Genomic DNA, 20,022 nt, shown 5'->3' with positions numbered 1-20,022 from the left:
AGAAAGTCGGTCATTTCCATCACAAAGAATCCTGGTTAGTTAAAAAAAAAAAAAAACAAATCTAGCGGATACAAACTGCAGTGTTTAATGTTGGTTGCTAGCATGCGACCACAAATCGCAAAAATCAATCACTACAGAGATGATGTATCATTGGATGGATGGGAGAATGTATGTCTGGAGTACATTTCAGTCATTTGAAAAAAATTGAAAAACCAAGTTAAAAAAAAATGAAAACTGTAATTACAATTTTCAGAAAATGACCATACCTCTTCTTCTTAAGTACTCACTGTGGGAAGTCGTGCGGAGGGCAGCCACAATGGGACACTGGCGTTTCTGAGCTTCAGGCAACAAAGCAACCCGCTGTGTTACATATCTCATTCGAGAGAATAGGATCGTATTACTTCTTATGGTCAGGAATATGAATACGCAGATTATAATTGACGACAAATGTGAAAAAAAAATAAAACAGATGTAGAACAAAAATCCCCTCCTGGTGTTGAGTGGTCGAATTGCAGCAAAGGCGAACGAACGTTTGCGACTGAGTTTCTTTTTCGTTTTGCAGCTTCTAAATTAAACTTTGTGTGATTTTTTTTTCTTCCCAAGGTGTTCCTTGTTGCCGCTTTACTTTTGTTCACACTGAGCTATGCAGTAGTATGATTGTTTGGCTGCAAAGATAAGTCGCAATTGTCCTGTTTTTGCCCTTTCGGTCTAAAATATGATATACAGTAAAGTCTCATTATATCGATATCGGTTATATCGATAGTACCGCTTATTACGATACTATTTCTATGAACGCAAGGAGAAAATTACATGCGCGCAGGGTCGGATATATCGATAGTCCCGGTTATATCGATATTCTCGGGAGTCCGAAAAAATATCAATATAACCGGGACTATCGATATATCCGATATTTTTTCGGACTCCCGAGAATATCGATATAACGAGACTTTACTGTACTTACTACAAAATAGAACTGTGGCCTTTTTATTCATGTGGAAACAGTCCATCTTTTCACGCTTATTTTGTCCGCTTGTCACAGTCCTAGATCAACTTGTTTCTCTGACTGAAAAGAGTGATGATTATTTTTTTCTTCAAAAAGCAGCATGGTGTCAGGAATGATTAAGGGAAAGATGGAGGAGAAGCAGCCCTCGGGGGTCATCCACGAGGTAGTCTGTGACAAGATACTAAGCAGTTTAAACAGTTGACTTTTTGCTTTTCCTCTGACAAAAAACAACAACTGTGTAATCCTTCATAACAAGTGTATCATTAGCTGTGTGCGGAAAAATAACGTTTGGCATTGTGCTATTTTTCTCATCTTCTTTTCTGCATTTGTTGTGTTTTTGCCTCGCTGACATGTTTTTGAATTTTGTCTCTTGTGCCCCTTTCATAGGTCCACTTACAAAAAAACAGGACGAATCGATGATGAACAGACCCCGGGATGAAGGTAATTAAAAAAAATCTGTGCATGATACTTTTCAAACTCCTCCATGCATCTCACAGTCTTTCTTACAAAACACATTAACCGCCCCACCTCATACAGTATATATATTTTCTACTCTTATATTGTTCTTATCAATTCACACAGAAGCCTGTTGTGCTTGAATTTGCCAATTGTTGCCTCTTTTGCACAGAACTATTTGATTTTCACGACCTTAAAAGATTCATTGCTTGCTAATTGCTTTTAATATGTGACGTGTGCATTCAACTAAGGACATTGATTCGCTGTGGCCACCCCTGAAGCCGAAAGGAAAAAAAGACGTTGACCATTGTATTTATGCTACACTGTCCCTTTTCCAAACATTCTAAACGACTACTAAGTGTTGTAGGATGCTTCCTTCCAAAGACAGAAGCCCTTACGAGTTTCATAAAGCAGCCAAATCAGTGCAAGCAGCGTTCATCTGTTCCCATTCGTGTGCCCAGATATGCTGTACACAACACAGTATTATGGGGACACAAAGCTCTTTTACATTACCATTTGTAGATGCAAGCTGTAACACTTTGCATGTGCAAATCTGCACTTGGGTTTTTGTTTTGTTTTCATTTGTTCCAATGTGTGCGTTTGTGCCGTAAAGGGAGAAAAAAGGCATTGTGAATTACAAAAGTGAGGCAGTTAGGGGAGAAGGAATCAAGGAAAGACAAAAAAAAAAAAACACCACGAGAACAACGGCACGGCAATGAGAGGAAGAGGCATGAAAAACTACAGTCATGATTAGATGACATTTATAGCGCTTTGGACTTGATAGAGATGTACAGAAAAATGGAAGAAGCTAGATGAGCAGTGAACCGGTCAAGCTTGACCTTTATGTCAACACATCAGATGGATAAAGAAGGGGTTGCAAAGGCCAGAACACCTCATTCAATCGCTTAGATTTGGAGTGTGCATTGTACCCCGCTAAAGCCCGTTCTTTGCAAATGATATTCAAGATAGGAGGGCAGTCATAAATAATTTATAGTGAATCCTTTTGAGGGGGAATTGAAGCTGCCTTTCTCTGTTGGGTGTCATGGTGATTACCCACAAAAAAACTGTCCATGCACATTAGTCTATTACCTCATTGTCACTCAGATTCATTTTTTTATGGCCAATTCGCACGTCAGTTTTAATCACCGCCAATTTGCTCACAGCCCTGATATTTAAAGTACAATTTCAAAACATTAATCATTAATTGGGTGCAGTGGCGGATCGTCAATGCCTGCAAAGCCTTCTCTGCTAGCCTAAAAATACAGTAAAGTCTCGTTATATCGATATTCAAGGGAGTCCGAAAAAATATCCATATAACCGGCACTATCGATATATCCGACCCTGTTTGTATGTAATTTTCTCCGTGCGTGCATAGAAATAGCATCGATATAACCGGGACTATCGATATATCCGATATCGATATAACGAGACTTTACTGTATCTTAATCTGGAACTGATGTTATTTATATTTTGTCCATTTTTTTTAAAAATAATTCCAAATGCTTTATGCTGCTTTATGTAACAAAGAGGGTACAGAAAGTGCTTAAGAATGAATGTCTCTCTGTGTCTTTGTGTTGTCATGTTATTTAGTTTTTTTTTGTTCTTTTGACTCCAAGACGGCGCCGCGAGAGTGGCTGCCTTTCCAGCAGCTCCTGTGTTTTGCTTTTCTACTTTCATTTCTTTCATAACTTTGCTGCTGTGAAATGTAAATTTCTCCACTGCGAGACTAATAAAGGCAAATCCAATCCAATCCAATCCAAATTATCTTTTCGTTTCCTTTCATTACTTTTCCCCTTTTGCGCTGCATCCACATCTGTTTTCGTATTCAAGCATTTAACTAATCACATTTCAGACATCATTTGTTATCAATGTCAGAAATGTACCTGGACCAATGTGTCGATCAAACTGTTGCTCTAATCCATCAGATTTCAAGTTGGCAACCCAAAATAGGTCAGCGTCAGAGTTTTCACATACTATGATTGGCTAGTGACTAGCCAGATTATAAAAACTGCTCTGATTACAAGCCGCGAGTGACAAGTGCATAATGGCCAGAGCTTGCACACCGAATCGGTAGTGAGCTGCATCAGCAAATATATTGTGTTGATTTAATAGCAGTTTTGTCAACCCACAATGGCTCAAAAAGTAGAGGAAATTGATTTGGTTGAAGATTTATTGTTAAAGCCATTTTCAAAACGGACTTTTTAAGAAAAAATGGACATCATTAAGAAAGGTTGTTGAATTATTTCCTTGCTAATGGTACCCTCTGGACTTGTCGTAAGTCACACCACTCTTTTTTCTGTCTGGATTGATTCAGACGTCGCACAATTGAAGGACTAGTGATGAAATCCACGGCCCGCCACTGATTCTATGTAACCCAAAGCATACTGTCCCAACCATTAGCTGTTAGCATCGAAGCGTATGTGTGAAATATCATTTACAATAACAGATTGGGAAATTATGTCAAGTGATTAGTTTCTGTTTGCTAAAGAATTTAATGTCAGATGACTATTATACAGCCGTATGACTCTTCTATACTGTTCTGTTAATGCGAACATCATTAAATTTGTTTATAGATCCTCTGGGAAATCAGTAGAATTTTACAATGCACCAGAGAAGGGCAATGTGTTAGAGTGTGGGACAGATTTTTTTTTTTAGATATCTGCTTTAGTCACAACCGTGATCCATAAAATGTTTGCGCTCGTAGTGTGTGTCTATGCACGTGTGTTTGTGCGTCCACACACTCATACGCACGACTGCGAGTGTCGCAACCAAGACTGTGCAACCTGAGAGTCAGGTGGTGATGCAGACGGCTGTGCAAAGACGTGAGTTGAATCCGTTACCAAGGCAACAGGCATTCAGTGAGTCGCTGCAATGGAATGGCTGGTGCAGTTCTATTAGCGAGAAGCAGTTTCCATAGCGACTCAGCATCGCAGCTGCCGATGCAAGCATTGTGCGTGCGTGTGTGTCTTTGTGTACGTGTGTCGGTTTGAAGACTGTGTGAATGTGAGCGTTCATTAGCGTATCGCACTGTGTGTGACTGGCTTTTTAGCATCTCATGCCCCCCTTACTCCCTATCTTTGCCAACATGTTGTTTCTCTGGTGTGAACCTTCCATCCACGTCATTACGCATGCACGTATGAACACACGCGCACACACTTCTGTCACGCCGTCCTATTTTCATCCTCTTCCTCTTGGTCTTATACCTCCTGATCTTGCTTCCTCTCCTCCTATCTCCGTCTCGGCCCCATCACACAGTGCTTTGGCTCATCGGGGTAAACATATGCTATTGCTCTTATTTATGTTTCCACATGGTTTGCTTTTCATATAAATTGTCGGCATGGCGTATGCAGTGCAGACACTCATTTGAACTGGGCGGCTGCGCAGAACTGTCAGTGTTCGGATTCAGAGATCATACCGACGACACAGTCGGAGGGTTTTTATTTGGAAAGGGGGTGTGGTTGAGCTCCATGATGACACGCTGGTGGACTGCAAACAGTGTGCATCAGAGCCGGCTGCACCATTTGTCCCACGCATGAGGGGCGGGGAAGGGATTAGAAATTTGGAAGGTGCCATCCTTGAGTTGGACAGTGAACATGATCTAAAGTAAAAACAGGAAGTGTGGACATTTGTACTCAGTCCTGTTTAATCAAAATTTGCTATGTTCAGGTTTGATTGATGCATATCATGAACAGAAAATGATTTGCATTTGATCGAGCGTAACTTCCCGATGGCTTAGTAAAACATATTTACATTGGAACTCAGATGTGTGTGCAGTCTTCATATTTATGCTTTTGATTGACGGCAAAACACGTTTTGTTTTTATGAATTACCATATCTTCCTTTGTATAAGGCGCACCGGAGTATATGGCGCACCCCAAATGAATGGTATACTTTCAAACTTTTTCCATATATAAGTTGCACCAGACTATAATGCACCTTCAATGAATGAAAAATCTTTTCCAAATATAATATATAAATATCTAAAAGTTTTCCAAATATAAGGCACACCACATTATAAGGTGCTAAAATAAAGGCTGGGGTGACGCACGACTCCTTTTACAGGTGGAAAATGAAGTTGGTGGCTGCTGACAGCTGTTGCCAGACCTGTTGTGGCTCAATTACTTCACATATAAGGCGCACAAGCTTATAAGGCGCATGGTCATCGTTTGAAGATAATCAAGGCTTTTGAGCGTGCCTTATACATCGGAAAATACGGCAGTTGTTTGCTCACGTCTTTTTTTCTTGGAAGTCGGGGGGGATGAACACGCTCTATTTGAACATATAGGATGCAAGTCCGAGAAAGTGCTCCCATTTACACCACTTATTTCATTTTCTGAAGTGGGCTTTGATATTTTTACTGCGCAGATATCCGCGATCGACGTAAGAAGCCGGTCATGTTGTTCATCCATGGCGGTTCTTACATGGAGGGCTCGGGAAACATGTTCGATGGCAGCGTCCTTGCAGCGTACGGAAATGTCATCGTGGTCACCATGAACTATCGACTGGGCGTGCTTGGTAAGTGTTGTGTTATATGTTATATTTGGTGCGGGAGACTTTTGTTTCTTTGACATAAGCCGTTTCACCTTGTCCTTGATCCTTCCATGCCATATGAGTCCGTCGACTAAGTATGATGGATTTTAGATTGGATTCCCAAATGCTCAAATGAACCTCAAGATGTCACATTGTCTATGGTGGACATGTTTTGCTATGCACAATTACGTCTCCTTTTTTTTTGCTGATCATAATGACAGTTCCCATCGATGAGGGTCATTTTTGGATTGGATTAGTCTTTAATAGTCTCGTAGTGGAGAAATGTACATTTCACTGCAGCAAATTTATGGAAGGAAGAGGAATAGAAGGGAAGAAGTGGAAAAACAAAATACAGGCAGCCACTCTCACGGTGCCATCTTAAGTCAAAAGAACAAATAAACAAAATAACAAAATAATATGACAACACAAAGACACAGTCATTCAATCTCAAGCACGTTCTGTGTTGTATGAAGCTGTTGTAGATGAAAGAGGAGAGGATCAAAGCGTCCTTTTCACCAGTTGATCAGGGACGTCATGGTGAAATGTGCACGTCTGCATCCATTAGCGAAAACAGATTGCCTCACATCTCCTGTCCCTCGTAAATCCACTTAAATTCCAAGCCGCGGCAGTTCCATATACACGTCGGCCCTCTACGCGGACACTCCTTTCTTCTCATCGCAGGCTCCTCAAGCCATGCATCCATCTAGCCAAAGACTGTCTAACAGCGCTGAACAAAGCGGGGCTGCGAAAATGCTGCCCATTACAGGCCCAAAAAAGCACAATCGCCCCAGAGCTGTCCAGCGATCACAGTCAAATGGCACCAACATTCCTCCAATCAAAAACGGTGCTGACATATTTGTGCTGCTGAAAAGGCGCAACCGCTCAGCACAGTCTCCTTTCTTGATGAATGTCGTGGCCAAAAATGCTAAAAGACAATCAGAATCCATTTCACATGATGCCCAACAATACAAACTGACAAAAGAAAACACATAAATTACAAAAAAGCAAGGATCATGAGAGCACTTGCTAACGGCTGCCTACTCGGCGCCATCTTGGTCTTCCTTGCTGGATGTTTTCAGCCCTTCACCAATCATTGCACTGATTGTGACTTATTTCGACATAGGAGTGATTTCACAATAACTACCGCTCATCTAAGCTGAAAATTCAACTTGAAAAATCAATTCATGGTTGTATTAATGCAGAAACTGCCAGCGCCTGCCCGATACGATTCCAGAACCATAAAGTGCCTTCGGCACACATTGACAGCAAGAGTCAAATGTGTCTCTCTTGCAATCAGTGCATTTTTGTATCAAGTTGTAAATTTGTCCTTTCTGTCACCGTTTTCGTGCACACGCCACCAATATGATAAACTCCCGCCCTTCCGTTTGCCCCTCATCTTTTGCACACATTCTCTGTGCGCCTTCCCAGTTGGGTCTTGTTTGGTGCATCACGGCTGTTTCAACACTTCTGAACAATGACAAACACGGGGATGAGAGTAGTTTAGGATGCTATCCAAGAATGGCATTGCATATTAACACGGCGTAACATGATCTAGGCCATTGGGAAAAGGCCCGGGGGACAAGGACAAAGTGAGTTTGATAACTGCCACCTGCAGCTGTGTCCCGCTCATTACATCAGGATGATCCTTTCAACATGCTGTCACACAAAAGTCAGAACCGTTAGCGTGATGACCATCCGATTCTGACCACAACTTTGGAAAGGAAAAGTTCTCCCACCTCACATTTTGACACAGATGTCTTTGCTGGTTTGTTTCGCTACAGTCTGTAAAATAACATTGTTCGTCGCACAATGCAATATGCCCCCTGTGAGTATTCAAGGCTGAAATGTTTAATATGCACTCATGCATTCTACAATATGGTGACTTTTCTGCAACCATTCCATTAGGATGCAGACAAAACATATTTAAGCAGGAGGGGAGTGATTATGCTTCGGTGAGTTTGAGGCACGAGGTACTGCCCTTGATTCTCTTTCCATGGCCGTGATGTGGTTACACTTTCTCTGTCTCATTTTTGCGCTGATTCTTTAAATAGGTTACTGTACTAAGCTGATTATCCTTTTGTTTATGTGTGAGTGTGCGTGTATTTGCGCACTTGTGTGTGTGTGTGTGTGTGTATGTGCGTTTGCGCGTGTGTGTGCGTGTGTCAGCGTGTGTGTGTTCATATGTGTGTGTGTGAGGATTACTTAGTTTTCATGCCATGTATGAAATAGATTTATGAATAATGCACCACCCATCTAAATTTTTTAAAAAGGGTTCCTCTCTGACACTCTGAATTTGAGTTAAAGAAAACACATGCGCTGCCTTCTTTCAATAGTTTGTTATGCTTTATTTTTTTTTTATTATCCTGTACTTACATGGCAGTAACCTTGCTCGTGTCATCTTCATTTCAGACAACGCCTGTGCCTTTAAGAGGCTGATAGGGGATCAGGAATAAGGCAGGAAGACAGAGCAGGGAATGGAGGCGGATGAGCAAGAGAGAATCATAGAGAGACAGTGAGAGAAACACAAGGGGGAGATGGCAAAGGTCTAAAAATAAACCCTCAGAAGCTGCAATGCAAAGTATTCATTCAAAAGAAGGCAGCACCAGGACGTCCAACTGCACGTTTGAGTTAAAGCTTCCTGCGAGTCATTGACATGCACCCCCTCCACACCTGCCAAAAATAAAAAAATAAACCACATTTTGAAATATTCTTTCTTGTGGAATTTAAAAATATTATTTGCTGCCGAACAGCCAGGATCAAAGGTCTGATGATGGTTGACAGTCTTCCTTCTTCACCTTCTTCTGCCTTCTTTCTGCTCCGGGCTCAGAGAGCCTTCTGATTTGTGCCGCACAGCCATCTGTTCACACTAATTAACTAATTAACTAATTAATGAACTCTGGAGGAAAGGCCCACCATCGCGGGCTCTGTGAGTGAGCACATTTTTCACCTCAGGAAGAAGAGGTATTTTTTTTTCTTCTGGATGTTGCCAAATTGGAGCTAGTTGACTGCACCTGTCTTTAGGTAGTCTTCAATGAATCCAACCACTTTAGGGTTCACACCTTTGAAACAAAGGTCAAGTACATACACCTTAAGTCCGGATTTTGTATGATCCATGACCGTCATACGATTGCAGCAGCTTTAGCAGGGAAGCCCAGACTTCCCTCTCCCCAGCCACTTCTTCTGGCTCTTCCCGAGGGATATCCAAAGGCGTTCCTAGGCCAACTGGGTAACATCTCTCCTGTGTGTCCATGGTCGTTGCCGGAGTCTCGTGGCCAGAACACCACTCCAGGGAGGCGTTCATCCTAATCAGATACCTGAGCCACCTCATATGGCTCCTCTCAAGGAGGAAGAGAAGTGGCTCAACTCTGAGCCCTTCCCGGATGACAGAGCTCCTTATCTCGAAGTGAGACCCCAGGTACCCTGCGGGAAAGACTCATTTCGGCCACTTAAATCTTGGATCTCGTTGTTTCGTTCACGACCCATAGCTCACAGATAAAGGTTTTGGAACGTAGATTGATTGGCAAATTGAGAGATTTGCCCTTTGGCTCCGCTCCTCTTTGACCACGACAGACCCATTCAAAGTCCGCATCACAACAGATGCTGTGCCAATCTGCCCGTCAATCTTGCGTTCCTTCCTGCCATCACTCGTGAACACGACCCCAAGATACTGAAACTCCTCCACTTGGGGCAAGATCTTCTACTTGTCCCAAAGAGGGAGCTCCCTCCTTTTCTGACGGAGGACCAGCGTTTCAGGTTTGGTGCTGAGCTTCGTACCAATTGCTTCACACTCAGCTGTGAAACACTCCAACAAGAGATGGAGAGCTCTTGAAGGAGCCAACAGTACCACATACTTTGCAAAAGGCAGTGATGCAATAGATCAAATGTGATTAGATGATCCTTTATTTGTCTCACAGTGGAGAAATTTACATTTCTCATCAACAAAAACAAAATACAAGCGCTTCCACAATCGCGGTGTCATCTTGAAGTAAAAAAAAATAATGTGACACAACACAAAAGACACAGTCTTCGTTCTTAAACACTTTCTGCACCCTCTTTGTTGCATGAAGCAGTTCTAGATGAAAGGGGAGAGGATCAAAGCGTCCTTTTCACAGTGGATCAGGAACGTAATGGTGGCATGTGCACGCCTGCTATCAACTAAATTATTTTTTTTTAAGATGCAACAGATTAGATTAGATTAGATTAGATTAGATTTGTGCTATCCAACGATCACAGTCAAATTGGGAGTCATTCCTCCCAATCAAAAACAGTGCTGGCATATTCATGCTGCCGAGAAGACGCAACCGCTCAGTATAGTTTCCTCCTTGATGAATGTCGTGGCCAGAAATGCTAAAAAAACAATCCACATCTGGTCTACACGACGCACAACACAAAGTATCAAAAGAAAAGACATAGACAACACAAAAACAACAACAAATAAGCAAGGCTCGTGAGAGCACTTGCCGACGGCTGCTTACTGGGGCGCCATCTTGGACTTCAAATACTTCAATAATGAGGCCATCAAAATAGACCCCCTCAATGCCTCAACTGCGTGTCCAAATTCCGTCCATAAAGATTTTAAATCCTCCACAGTCATAATTTACATCGTTTTTCAACTAAAAAAATATCGACTCATAAAATAAATCCTATTAAAATCAATCACCAAGTTTGTTTGTTTTTCACAAATTAACGTCACTTATCAGAGAGATTACGCTTTTGGCCTTGCTGTCCATTGTGGGTAAACGGCTCTTTAAAAATGATGGGAATTTTAAACGGTGCTTTCAATCCATTTTCTAAATTCTGACGTTCCTCGACTCAATCGTTGCACTCCTCCATCTCCACAAATGGAGCCTCAATTAACCCACTCACTAATGTTCTCATTTCTCTGGCAGAACAGTCTCAGAACCACCACCATTTTTGTTTAAAGTTTTCTGATTGTTATTAGAAGCAAAGGCAAATCAAAAAAAAAATATGGAAAATATTCACCAGAATTAAATTATGGTGGATAGTTTGGTATGGTAGATAAATGTTAATGCTCTATATTTGTTTTCATTTTCTGTAGGTATTTTTAATCTAATAACTAATCACATTTATGTTCTGGCTGGCTATAAAACACTCAGCTGTCAAACACAATAATGATGTTGTACTGTTCAGATTATCATGCATATTAGGATATAAATTTTAAATCCAATTTCTGCTGATTTGTTGCACAATTTGTCAGCCATGCCGAAGTTGTGCTTGCTAGAGGAAAAAGAATGTTTGCTTGCTAGAGAAAATTTGGATCATCTTTATAAAATAAATACATAAATAATAATAATAATAATAATAATAATAATAATAATAATAATAATAATAATAATAATACATAAATAGAATAGGATTAGTCACTAATAACTGATGTGAGCTGCAAGCCTGAACTCCTCATGTCATATTCACATCAGAATAATTGGACGACTAATGTGTGGTGATGAATGTAAAATTACATCATGAGTCATTCATAAGCACACACGGTTGAGTGGATGCATGTAACAGAAAACATGATTAGCGAGTATATCGTGAATTCAAATTTGCTGGTATAATTAAATGTTATCAAAAAATCGTGGGATTATTTTTAAAAACAGGAAGGTTGATTGTTTTGTTTTGTGAGTGGAACTGAATGACCGGCTTTAATACATTTTGAACTATTTTGGGATTATGACACTGTTAAGACTTTCCGAATTGACAACTCAATTTTACAGGCAAATTTTATGCCCGTTGGAAAATGTCAATTTAAATCCAAATATTAGGTGTAAATGCTCATCAGTTGTGTTGAAAAGTAGCACCTCAAAATAAAATGGCAAAGTCTAGCATGTTGACAATGCAGTCAGATTGTCTGGAGTCCTTCTGACACAGGTCACCTACCCCAGGGGTCCATCATAAACTGGGCAGGCATTCAATGGCCTCAAAGTTAACCATCACTCAACCACATGGAGTAGAGGAAAAAGTTTGCAGCTTTTCTGAACTTTTGGAATTCAACACGGTAGCCGAAATTCCTCTCCAACAACCATGCAAAAACATTTGGAAATGCAATGTTGAAAAATACTGCTTGTGTACTTGGCTCTCCCAAAAAGTAGGGACCTTCATTGTGTGTGTTTGTTAGATACATTTCAAAGTTCTGAAAAAAATAGTGTGTTGCAGATTCTCAATTCTATTTTGTCGATTAATTGTAGACAATAGAATTATCTGGATTTCGCTGCCATGCTTAAATAAAGGAACAATCATTAAAATGTATACAGAGCCTGAGGATTTTATTTCGTGCAACCACTTATTTTTGTTGTTTTTTTCAGTGCGGGTTTAAAACAAATATTGTCAAAATGACTTTTATCTCTTCATGAAAAAAAAAAAACAGTCTCGCGTAATCAGGGCTTCAGGTCAGCATTGGATGACCAGTGTGTGTTTCCGGTGTATAAGATGCATCCAAAAGCCTTAATTTTCTTCAAGAGATGACCCTGCGCCTTATATGCAGGTACACCTTATATTGGGAAAACGAATATCTCATCTCATTTTCCGTACCGCTTATTCCTCATTAGGCTCCAGCAACCCCCGCGACCCTAATGAGGAATAAGCGGTACGGAAAATGAGATGATATATCGATACTGTTTCTTCAGCCGTCATCTGTACTTCTTTGAAGGTGTCGGACATTTCGCTTCTTATCCAAGAAACTTTGTCAGCAAACTAAAGTCGTACTGGTAGTTTAGGCCCTATATGTATATATCTCATCTCTCATTTTCCATACCGCTTATTCCTCATTAGGGTTGCGGGGGTTGCTGGAGCCTATCTCAGCTGTCTTCGGGCATGAGGCGGGGGACACCCTGAATTGGTTGCCAGCCAATCGCAGGGCACACAAAGAGATACAACAGTCACTCTCACACTCACACCTAGGGACAATTTGGAGTGGCATGTTTTTGGAGTGTGGGAGGAAACCGGAGGACCCGGAGAAAACCCACGCGGGTCCGGGGAGAACATGCAAACTCCACACAGGGAGGCCGGACCGGGACGCGAACCGGCGACCTCTGCACTGTGAAGCCGGTGTGCTAACCACTCGACTACCGGACCGCCCTTATGTGTATATATATATATATATACAGTAAAGTCTCGTTATATCGATATTCAAGGGAGTCCGAAAAAATATCGATATAACCGGGACTATAGATATATCCGACCCTGTTTGCATGTAATTTTCTCCGTGCGTGCATAGAAATAGTATCGATATAACCGGGACTATCGATATATCCGATATCGATATAACGAGACTTTACTGTATATATATATATATATATATATATATATATATATATATATATATATATATATATATATATATATATATATATATATATATTGAATTGAATGCCTGCCCAGTTATATATATATATCCCTACTGTCCAGACATGGTGATGCCGGACTCTGCTATGATAGGTCCTTGCTCTCAGATTGGGGGGAGCAGAGGACTACTCCCTGCATCTCCACTGACTGTTCCTATTGTCCTGACTAACGACTGGCCTGATTGCCCCACTTCCACCGGTATCACGTCATCAGTATTACTAATCCTATGTTGCCTAAGCAGGCTGTTGTACGAACGATCCAAGTTGAACGTCACCCCACCATATCGGTTTAATGAAGGATTTAGCTGTTTTATGAAAATCGCTTCTTTTACTCCCTTTTCAAAACATCTGTGTTCTTTCGCTAACATTTTAATCTCGTTGTTGTCAAATGAGTGGTTGCTGGCTTTTAGGTGCATATGTACTGCCGATTGAGGCCCACTATTATCCCTGCGATGTTGATAAAGTCTTTCTTTGAGAATTTGTTTAGTCTCCCCGATGTACTGCTCTTTACAATTTTCATTCTTACAATATATTGAGTAAACTACATTACTTTGTTTTTCATTTGGCAGCCTATCTTTTGGATGCACTAATTTTTGCCTTGAAGTGTTTATCGGTTTGAAATAAGTAGGATTTTTTTGTTGCCAATGGACTCTGTCGTTTTTCAGAAACTCCTGCAATGTAAGGTACCTCTCCTTTTTGTATCTTCAGATTTTTTTTGTTTCATTCCCTATTCTTTCTTTCTGACATTTGTTAAATGACCACTGAGGGTACCCACAGTTAGTGAGTGCTCTCCTGATATGTTTTGACTCCTTTTCTCTACCTTCGACACTTGTTGATATTAATTTAGCCCTATGCTGGAGGGTTCTGATAACTCCTAGTTTGTATTGTAAAGGGTGGTTAAAATCGAAAAGCAAGTATTGGACAGTGTGTGAAGCCTTCCTAAAGACTTCTGTTTTTAGCACTCTGTCCTCTTTTATAATTACTTTAAAATCAAAAAAATCTAGTTGGTTCTCTTTCATGTCCTCGCGAGTAAATTTAATGTTGATGTCTACCGAGTTGAGGTGATCTGTGAAGGATTGAATTTCTTGTTTTTTAATTATGACAAAAGTATCGTCCACATATCTAAACGAGTGGCTAAGTTTTGTCCCCGGGAAGGATGTGAGGGCGTGTTTCTCCATCTCGTCCATGTAAAGATTAGTCACTCTGGGTGAAACTGGTGAGCCCATAGCACAACCATGAATTTGTTTGTAAAATGTATCCCCAATTTGAAAATACGTAGTATTAAGATTATTACTACGTATTTTCAATTTAGGCAGAAATTTTACAAACAAATTCATGGTTTTGCTAAGGGCTCACCAGTACGTAGTATAAAGATTATTACTACGTATGTTCAATTTAGTTATCAGAAAGGAGTCAAAACATATCAGGAGACAGTCAGCTGCTTCTCTCAGCACATCAGCCAGAAGCCCAACTCAGCAAATGGGGATATGAAGAGCAAACTTAGTGAATGAGGAAGTGTCGTTGTTTGCACATCAGTGGACGACGGCAAACCTAACAGCTTCTGTCATGTCACCCTTGAAAAAGACGACGAGACAAAGTTGGCATGTTTGCATGCAAGTTCACAAGCTGTTTGTGTTTTGGTTGAATGTGTATGCGTGTGTGTGTGTGTGTGTGTGTGTGTGTGTGTGTGTGTGTGTGTGTGTGTGTGTGTGTGTGTGTGTGTGTGTGTGTGTGTGTGTGTGTGTGTGTGTGTGTGTGTGTGTGTGTGTGTGTGTGTGTGTGTGTGTGTGTGTGTGTGTGTGCGCGCGCGTTTGTGAATGTCTGTTTATGTGTGCATGTGCGTGCACATTGAGCTCTTCATATGATAGCGAAAGTGCATTCATGTCTGTATGCTTTAGCGAGTATCTGCGCATATCATTTAACCTGAAGGTCTGGACAGTTGCCAAGCAACGGTGGCAGGAAGCTCAGCACTCATCCACAGAGCAGACACTAGCACATGACTCTGGTTTTGACAACAGGCAAAGGTCAGCAATGATACCTCTTCTGGTCAGAGTTAGATTTGGGAGAACGATAGTCACTTACTGCAAACTACAATGAATGAATGAATGAAATGAATAAATAATTAAATAAATAAATAAATAAATAAATAAATAAATAAAATAGTTAGCACACCGGCTTCACAGTGCAGAGTTCATTAGTTCAAGGTCCGGCCTCCCTGTGTGGAGTTTGCATGGGCCCGTGTGGGTTTTCTCCGGGTCCTCCAGTTTCCTTCCACATTCCAAAAACATGCTTGGCAGGCTGATTGAACACTCAAAAATTGTCCCAAGGTGTGAGTGTGAGAGTGACTGGTTGTTTGTCTCTGTGTGCCCTGTGATTCGCTGGCAACCAGTTCAGGGTGTCCTCCATCTAGTGCCCGTAATCGGCTGGGTAGGCACCCTTGCGACCCTAATGAGGAATAAATGGTATGGATAATGGATTGATGGACATGCATACATTCAGTACATACACCCATATTATATATTTTTTTTTACCCTGTGGCAATGTCAATCAAATTAAAAAAAACTTCAAAGGATCGTGAACCAAATGAGTGAGGGCAACTTCCAATCGATGACATGATGATGGCATGAATTTGAAGTACACTTCTGCCCAGATTGTGGCTGAGTGTAATGGGTGCCATCTTGCGCTCTGCAAGACGAAGCAAACAATAATCCATTCACGGCACAATGCGATTAAAATGTTGACATCTTGAAATGGTACCTATTAAAATAACGGCATACGAAATAAGACAAAGGTGAGCAGTTGAGCATCAAGCAAATGCAGCCCACATCTTCGCAAAGAGCCGCATAACAATCTGCCCACGCTACCGCGGCAGCAGTAACTAACAATGTCACCTGTATGTCAACAGTCATGGCCATAATACACCCCTGTACTTCTGTCAGAGAATACACAATTTCTCCGATTAAAAAAATGGTGGTCTGCATACCACGTGTGCACCACATGTAGTTTGGAGAAAAAGAAGAGGAGCAAAACCTTGTAAAAATTGTGTAGAAGCAGAAACAATCTCGAGGCTGCAAGAATGTTCCCGCATCTCATATGCACAAAATCATCCAGCGTTCACAGGGTATGGCACTTTACACCAAACCACACGGCCGAACGGCACCACTGTGGCTGCCGTACTACTTTTCCACACCCACTTTCTTTGAGTGCACTCAGTGCAGACGTGGTTTGTTATTGAGTGGATAGTTTTGGGGACCGAAAAAGACCCGACCACAGGCTAGTGTTAAGCTGAAGAGGACACGAAAGAAAATTATGGTCGAGCGGAAGAAGGAGATCATCGAAAAACACGAACGAGGTGTGCGTCTGTGTGACTTAGCGTCCCGGTAGCAGTATGCTAAATTGATCATTGCTACGTGTGGCTATGGGTGTTTCTGTGTTGTCGAAGCAACAATCTCAGGCAATAGAAGAGGTTGAAAAACTTCTGTTTATTTGGATTAACAAAAAGCAGCTAGCAGGGGACAATGTGTGAGGGTATTATTGCCGAGAAAGCACGGCAACTTCACTCGTATATCATCAAGGGGCAACTACATCAACGACCATCACAAAGGTAAATAAAACGACTTTATTATACCGTAACATTTATTTCTTTAATTACAACACAATAGTATATTTATTATACATAAAATAAGGTATTTTTTGTGTAGTTTTATGGCTTATCTAGTAGGAAATTGTGTTTTATGGGGACCTGGAAACTGATTATTCTTATTTTATATGGTTTCTTATGGGAAATTAATGTTTGGAAGACACACGTTTCCCCTTACACACTTTCTGGGAACCAATTAAATTCATAAGGTGATGTATCGCTGTATTTTATAAGAATATTTGTTTAGTGTGTGAGTGGTACTAATATGGTTAACATATGTATATAAAATGAATGATTGTGAAGAATGAAGAATTTAGACATTGGTGTAAACAAAGATTAGGCCTCACATATGTAAATAATGGGAGCAACTTCATGCAATTTTGTGAAACTCTGGAAAATGACCCTTTGATAAATGTGATCTGAACAAACTGAAGTCAACAGTGTTATTTGTTTCCTGCGTGAACCTTCGAAGCACTTTTGGCTAATGTGCACAACTAAACGTTCTAAACATGCTTTGGTGTTCTCTGTAACAGCTGAAATTGTTTGTCCCATAAAATTGTTTTCCTCGTCACCAAGTGATTTTGTTTGTTAGTTTCAGACAAGCCTGAAAGTGTGAAATCATCGCCAGGACCAAGTACTCAAATATACAAGACTGTGACAGTCAGCTCGGCATCATTAACCACATTTGTCTACAAAATAGTTTGCTAGACAGAAAAAAAGACAAAGTTTAGAAATAAAAATCACCAAAAACATTACCCTGAAAGTAGTTGTAATTATTAGTTAGGAGCCTCACACTTGTTTTTCAAACATTTTCCAACTCTGGGTAATGGGAGACAATTACACCCAAAGTGTGTTCCTTTGGACCAGGCTATTCTGTATTTTTTATTTTTGGACAGGGGTTGTTGCCAATAATGCTGAAAACCCCGCTTCATAAAAATTGCATGGTGCAATTGGAACCAGGATATTAAGTGATTTTATTTTTCCATTGCCTCATTTACAAGCCATCGCTATATATTATGCAAAACAGGTTTTGGTGTGGGAGAATTATCCATAGCGATAAAGCGGCATTTTAAAAATAGAACTTGAAAAAGACTGCCTGTAATTCTGGTGCTATTTGATTATTTGCCCATTTGCCCTTTAAAAAAAAAAGCTTTCCAAGTATTTTTGGGTGTTGAGGACAGTCTTTTTTTAACCAACGTATCACATGAACAAGACAGAGTTGAATGATTGGCTTTTCAAAATAAAGCTTCCCTCAGAATTTGCTAACCTAAAAATATTTTTTTCACTTTTATTCATGTTCACACAAATTGATACTGATCATGGCCGTTTTTCTGGGGACCACACTAAGCAAACCCCCAAACCCCGATGGTTGTGGTTTATGTTGAACACGTCTTGTGCTGTTTGTACCTTTTTTTGCGAGAGATGCTTAAATATTCCACAAACATCATCTGATTGCCACTAAAATGGAAACTGGGCTGAGTATCAATTTCATATTGCTGGTCTCCTGCGCGACATTAATATGAGGAACTGATTCAGAGTGGAGTGATTTTATTTTTTGTAAAATCCTAAGAGACCGAAACTTGAGTTGTAGCGTCAGATGACAACGCAGTCAATTATTTCAAACTGTGCCTCTGAATTTCTGCCTCACTGTTTGTACACAATCTTTTTAACTGTGTCATTCTCCACCACTTCTTTGTGTGTGTTTGTTTTAATTTACTTTGCAGGCTTTTTGAGCACAGGGGACCAGTCTGCCAAGGGGAACTACGGTTTGTTGGATCAGATCCAGGCACTGCGCTGGCTCAATGAAAATATCGGCCACTTTGGAGGAGACCCGGAGAGAATCACCATCTTTGGCTCAGGAGCTGGCGCTACCTGTGTGAACCTTCTTATCCTATCTCATCACTCTGAAGGTAAAGAATCCGGGGATGCAGACTGCGTTGGAGTTTACGCTTCAAAAAAAAAACACAGGACAGCGGGTTAGGGGTTAGGACTACAAATTAGGGTTAGAGTTATTTGTTGGGGTTAGGGTTAAAACTGTTGTGGTGTGCACATCTTCACTGCCTTCCGTTGGTTTGAAGACGGAATCTGAATAATGGACCGTACAGACAAATCCCTTCAATATTTGTTTCTGAATGGCAGAAATCAAAATCACACATGCGATGTTTTATCCCTAAATCCACAAATGTGATGATTAATCTGAGAACGTGAATGTAACCAGAATCCTTTGCAGAAATCAGATTACGTGATGAACAGACTGCTACCCTTTGCGGTGGCAAGGTGACCTTCAAGATGCCAAATCAGAATCAGAAAACCTTCATTCGTCCCACAATGTATTCATTTATTTATTTTGAATGGATGAACACATCACTAATAATCCAAACTCAGAAAACAGAGACAGATGGCTATGATGCTGTTTGGTTTTACATTGAAGGCAATTTACTTTTGCATCAAATGAATCCCTCTTCCATTTGCCATGTGAGGGGTGGGATCTATAGATAAACATGCTGGATACTCATCTTACAGTTATGCAGTCGAATGAGGTGTCCAAAAATGTGCTTTATTGAAGTTCAGTTTGTTTCATTCTGTCAATAAAGCGATTGGAATGGTTTAATCCTGTACTGCCTCATGCCAAATTGGACTATGAACATTTTGGTTACCAAATTGAGTTACATGAGAAGGGCACATAGTCATAGTGACAAATTTCATGACATGATCATCAAAGGTTCCGCTAATGTTACGATGAAGACCCTCAGCAGCACCAGGGAGCAATTTTGCTTGAGTATAGTGTAGTTCTTTCTCAAAAGCCCAAGCTGATCCAGAAGGTTCAAATTCATCATTAATCTGACAGTTATTTATTTATTTTTGGATTGGTTTTCATCCACGTGTGCAAGTGGTACTTAATATAAATGTAAAAGCAGTTCTAACAGAGGCCTCGCTCGCATACTTTGAAACTGGGCTGTAATCCTGAGTGAATGCAGACAAAGTCGAAGCCGTTTTTAAAGGCACTGTCTGTGCAGAACAGAGATGAACCA

The 20,022-nt window shown here is 40.6% G+C and overlaps 1 protein-coding gene across 4 annotated transcripts in view; it reads left to right on the top strand.

Annotated features, from left to right (window-relative positions):
- nlgn2b (neuroligin 2b) overlaps positions 1-20,022 on the top strand; it is a 151,632-nt gene that overhangs the window by 118,265 nt on the left and 13,345 nt on the right. For all 4 annotated transcript variants that reach the window (XM_089017108.1, XM_089017107.1, XM_089017109.1 and 1 more), the window contains 3 exons: positions 1,391-1,444; positions 5,825-5,974; positions 18,715-18,900. In XM_089017108.1, coding sequence (XP_088873234.1) covers positions 1,391-1,444; positions 5,825-5,974; positions 18,715-18,900 — 390 coding nt within the window. The remainder of the gene's footprint in view (positions 1-1,390; positions 1,445-5,824; positions 5,975-18,714; positions 18,901-20,022) is intronic.

This window comes from Hippocampus bargibanti, linkage group LG16, assembly GCF_051943395.1.
Source record: "Hippocampus bargibanti isolate YZ-2025 linkage group LG16, ASM5194339v1, whole genome shotgun sequence".
Classification (NCBI taxonomy): Eukaryota; Metazoa; Chordata; class Actinopteri; order Syngnathiformes; family Syngnathidae; genus Hippocampus; species Hippocampus bargibanti.
Note: the sequence above shows the minus strand (reverse complement) of the source record. Positions and strands in the feature narration are given on the sequence as shown.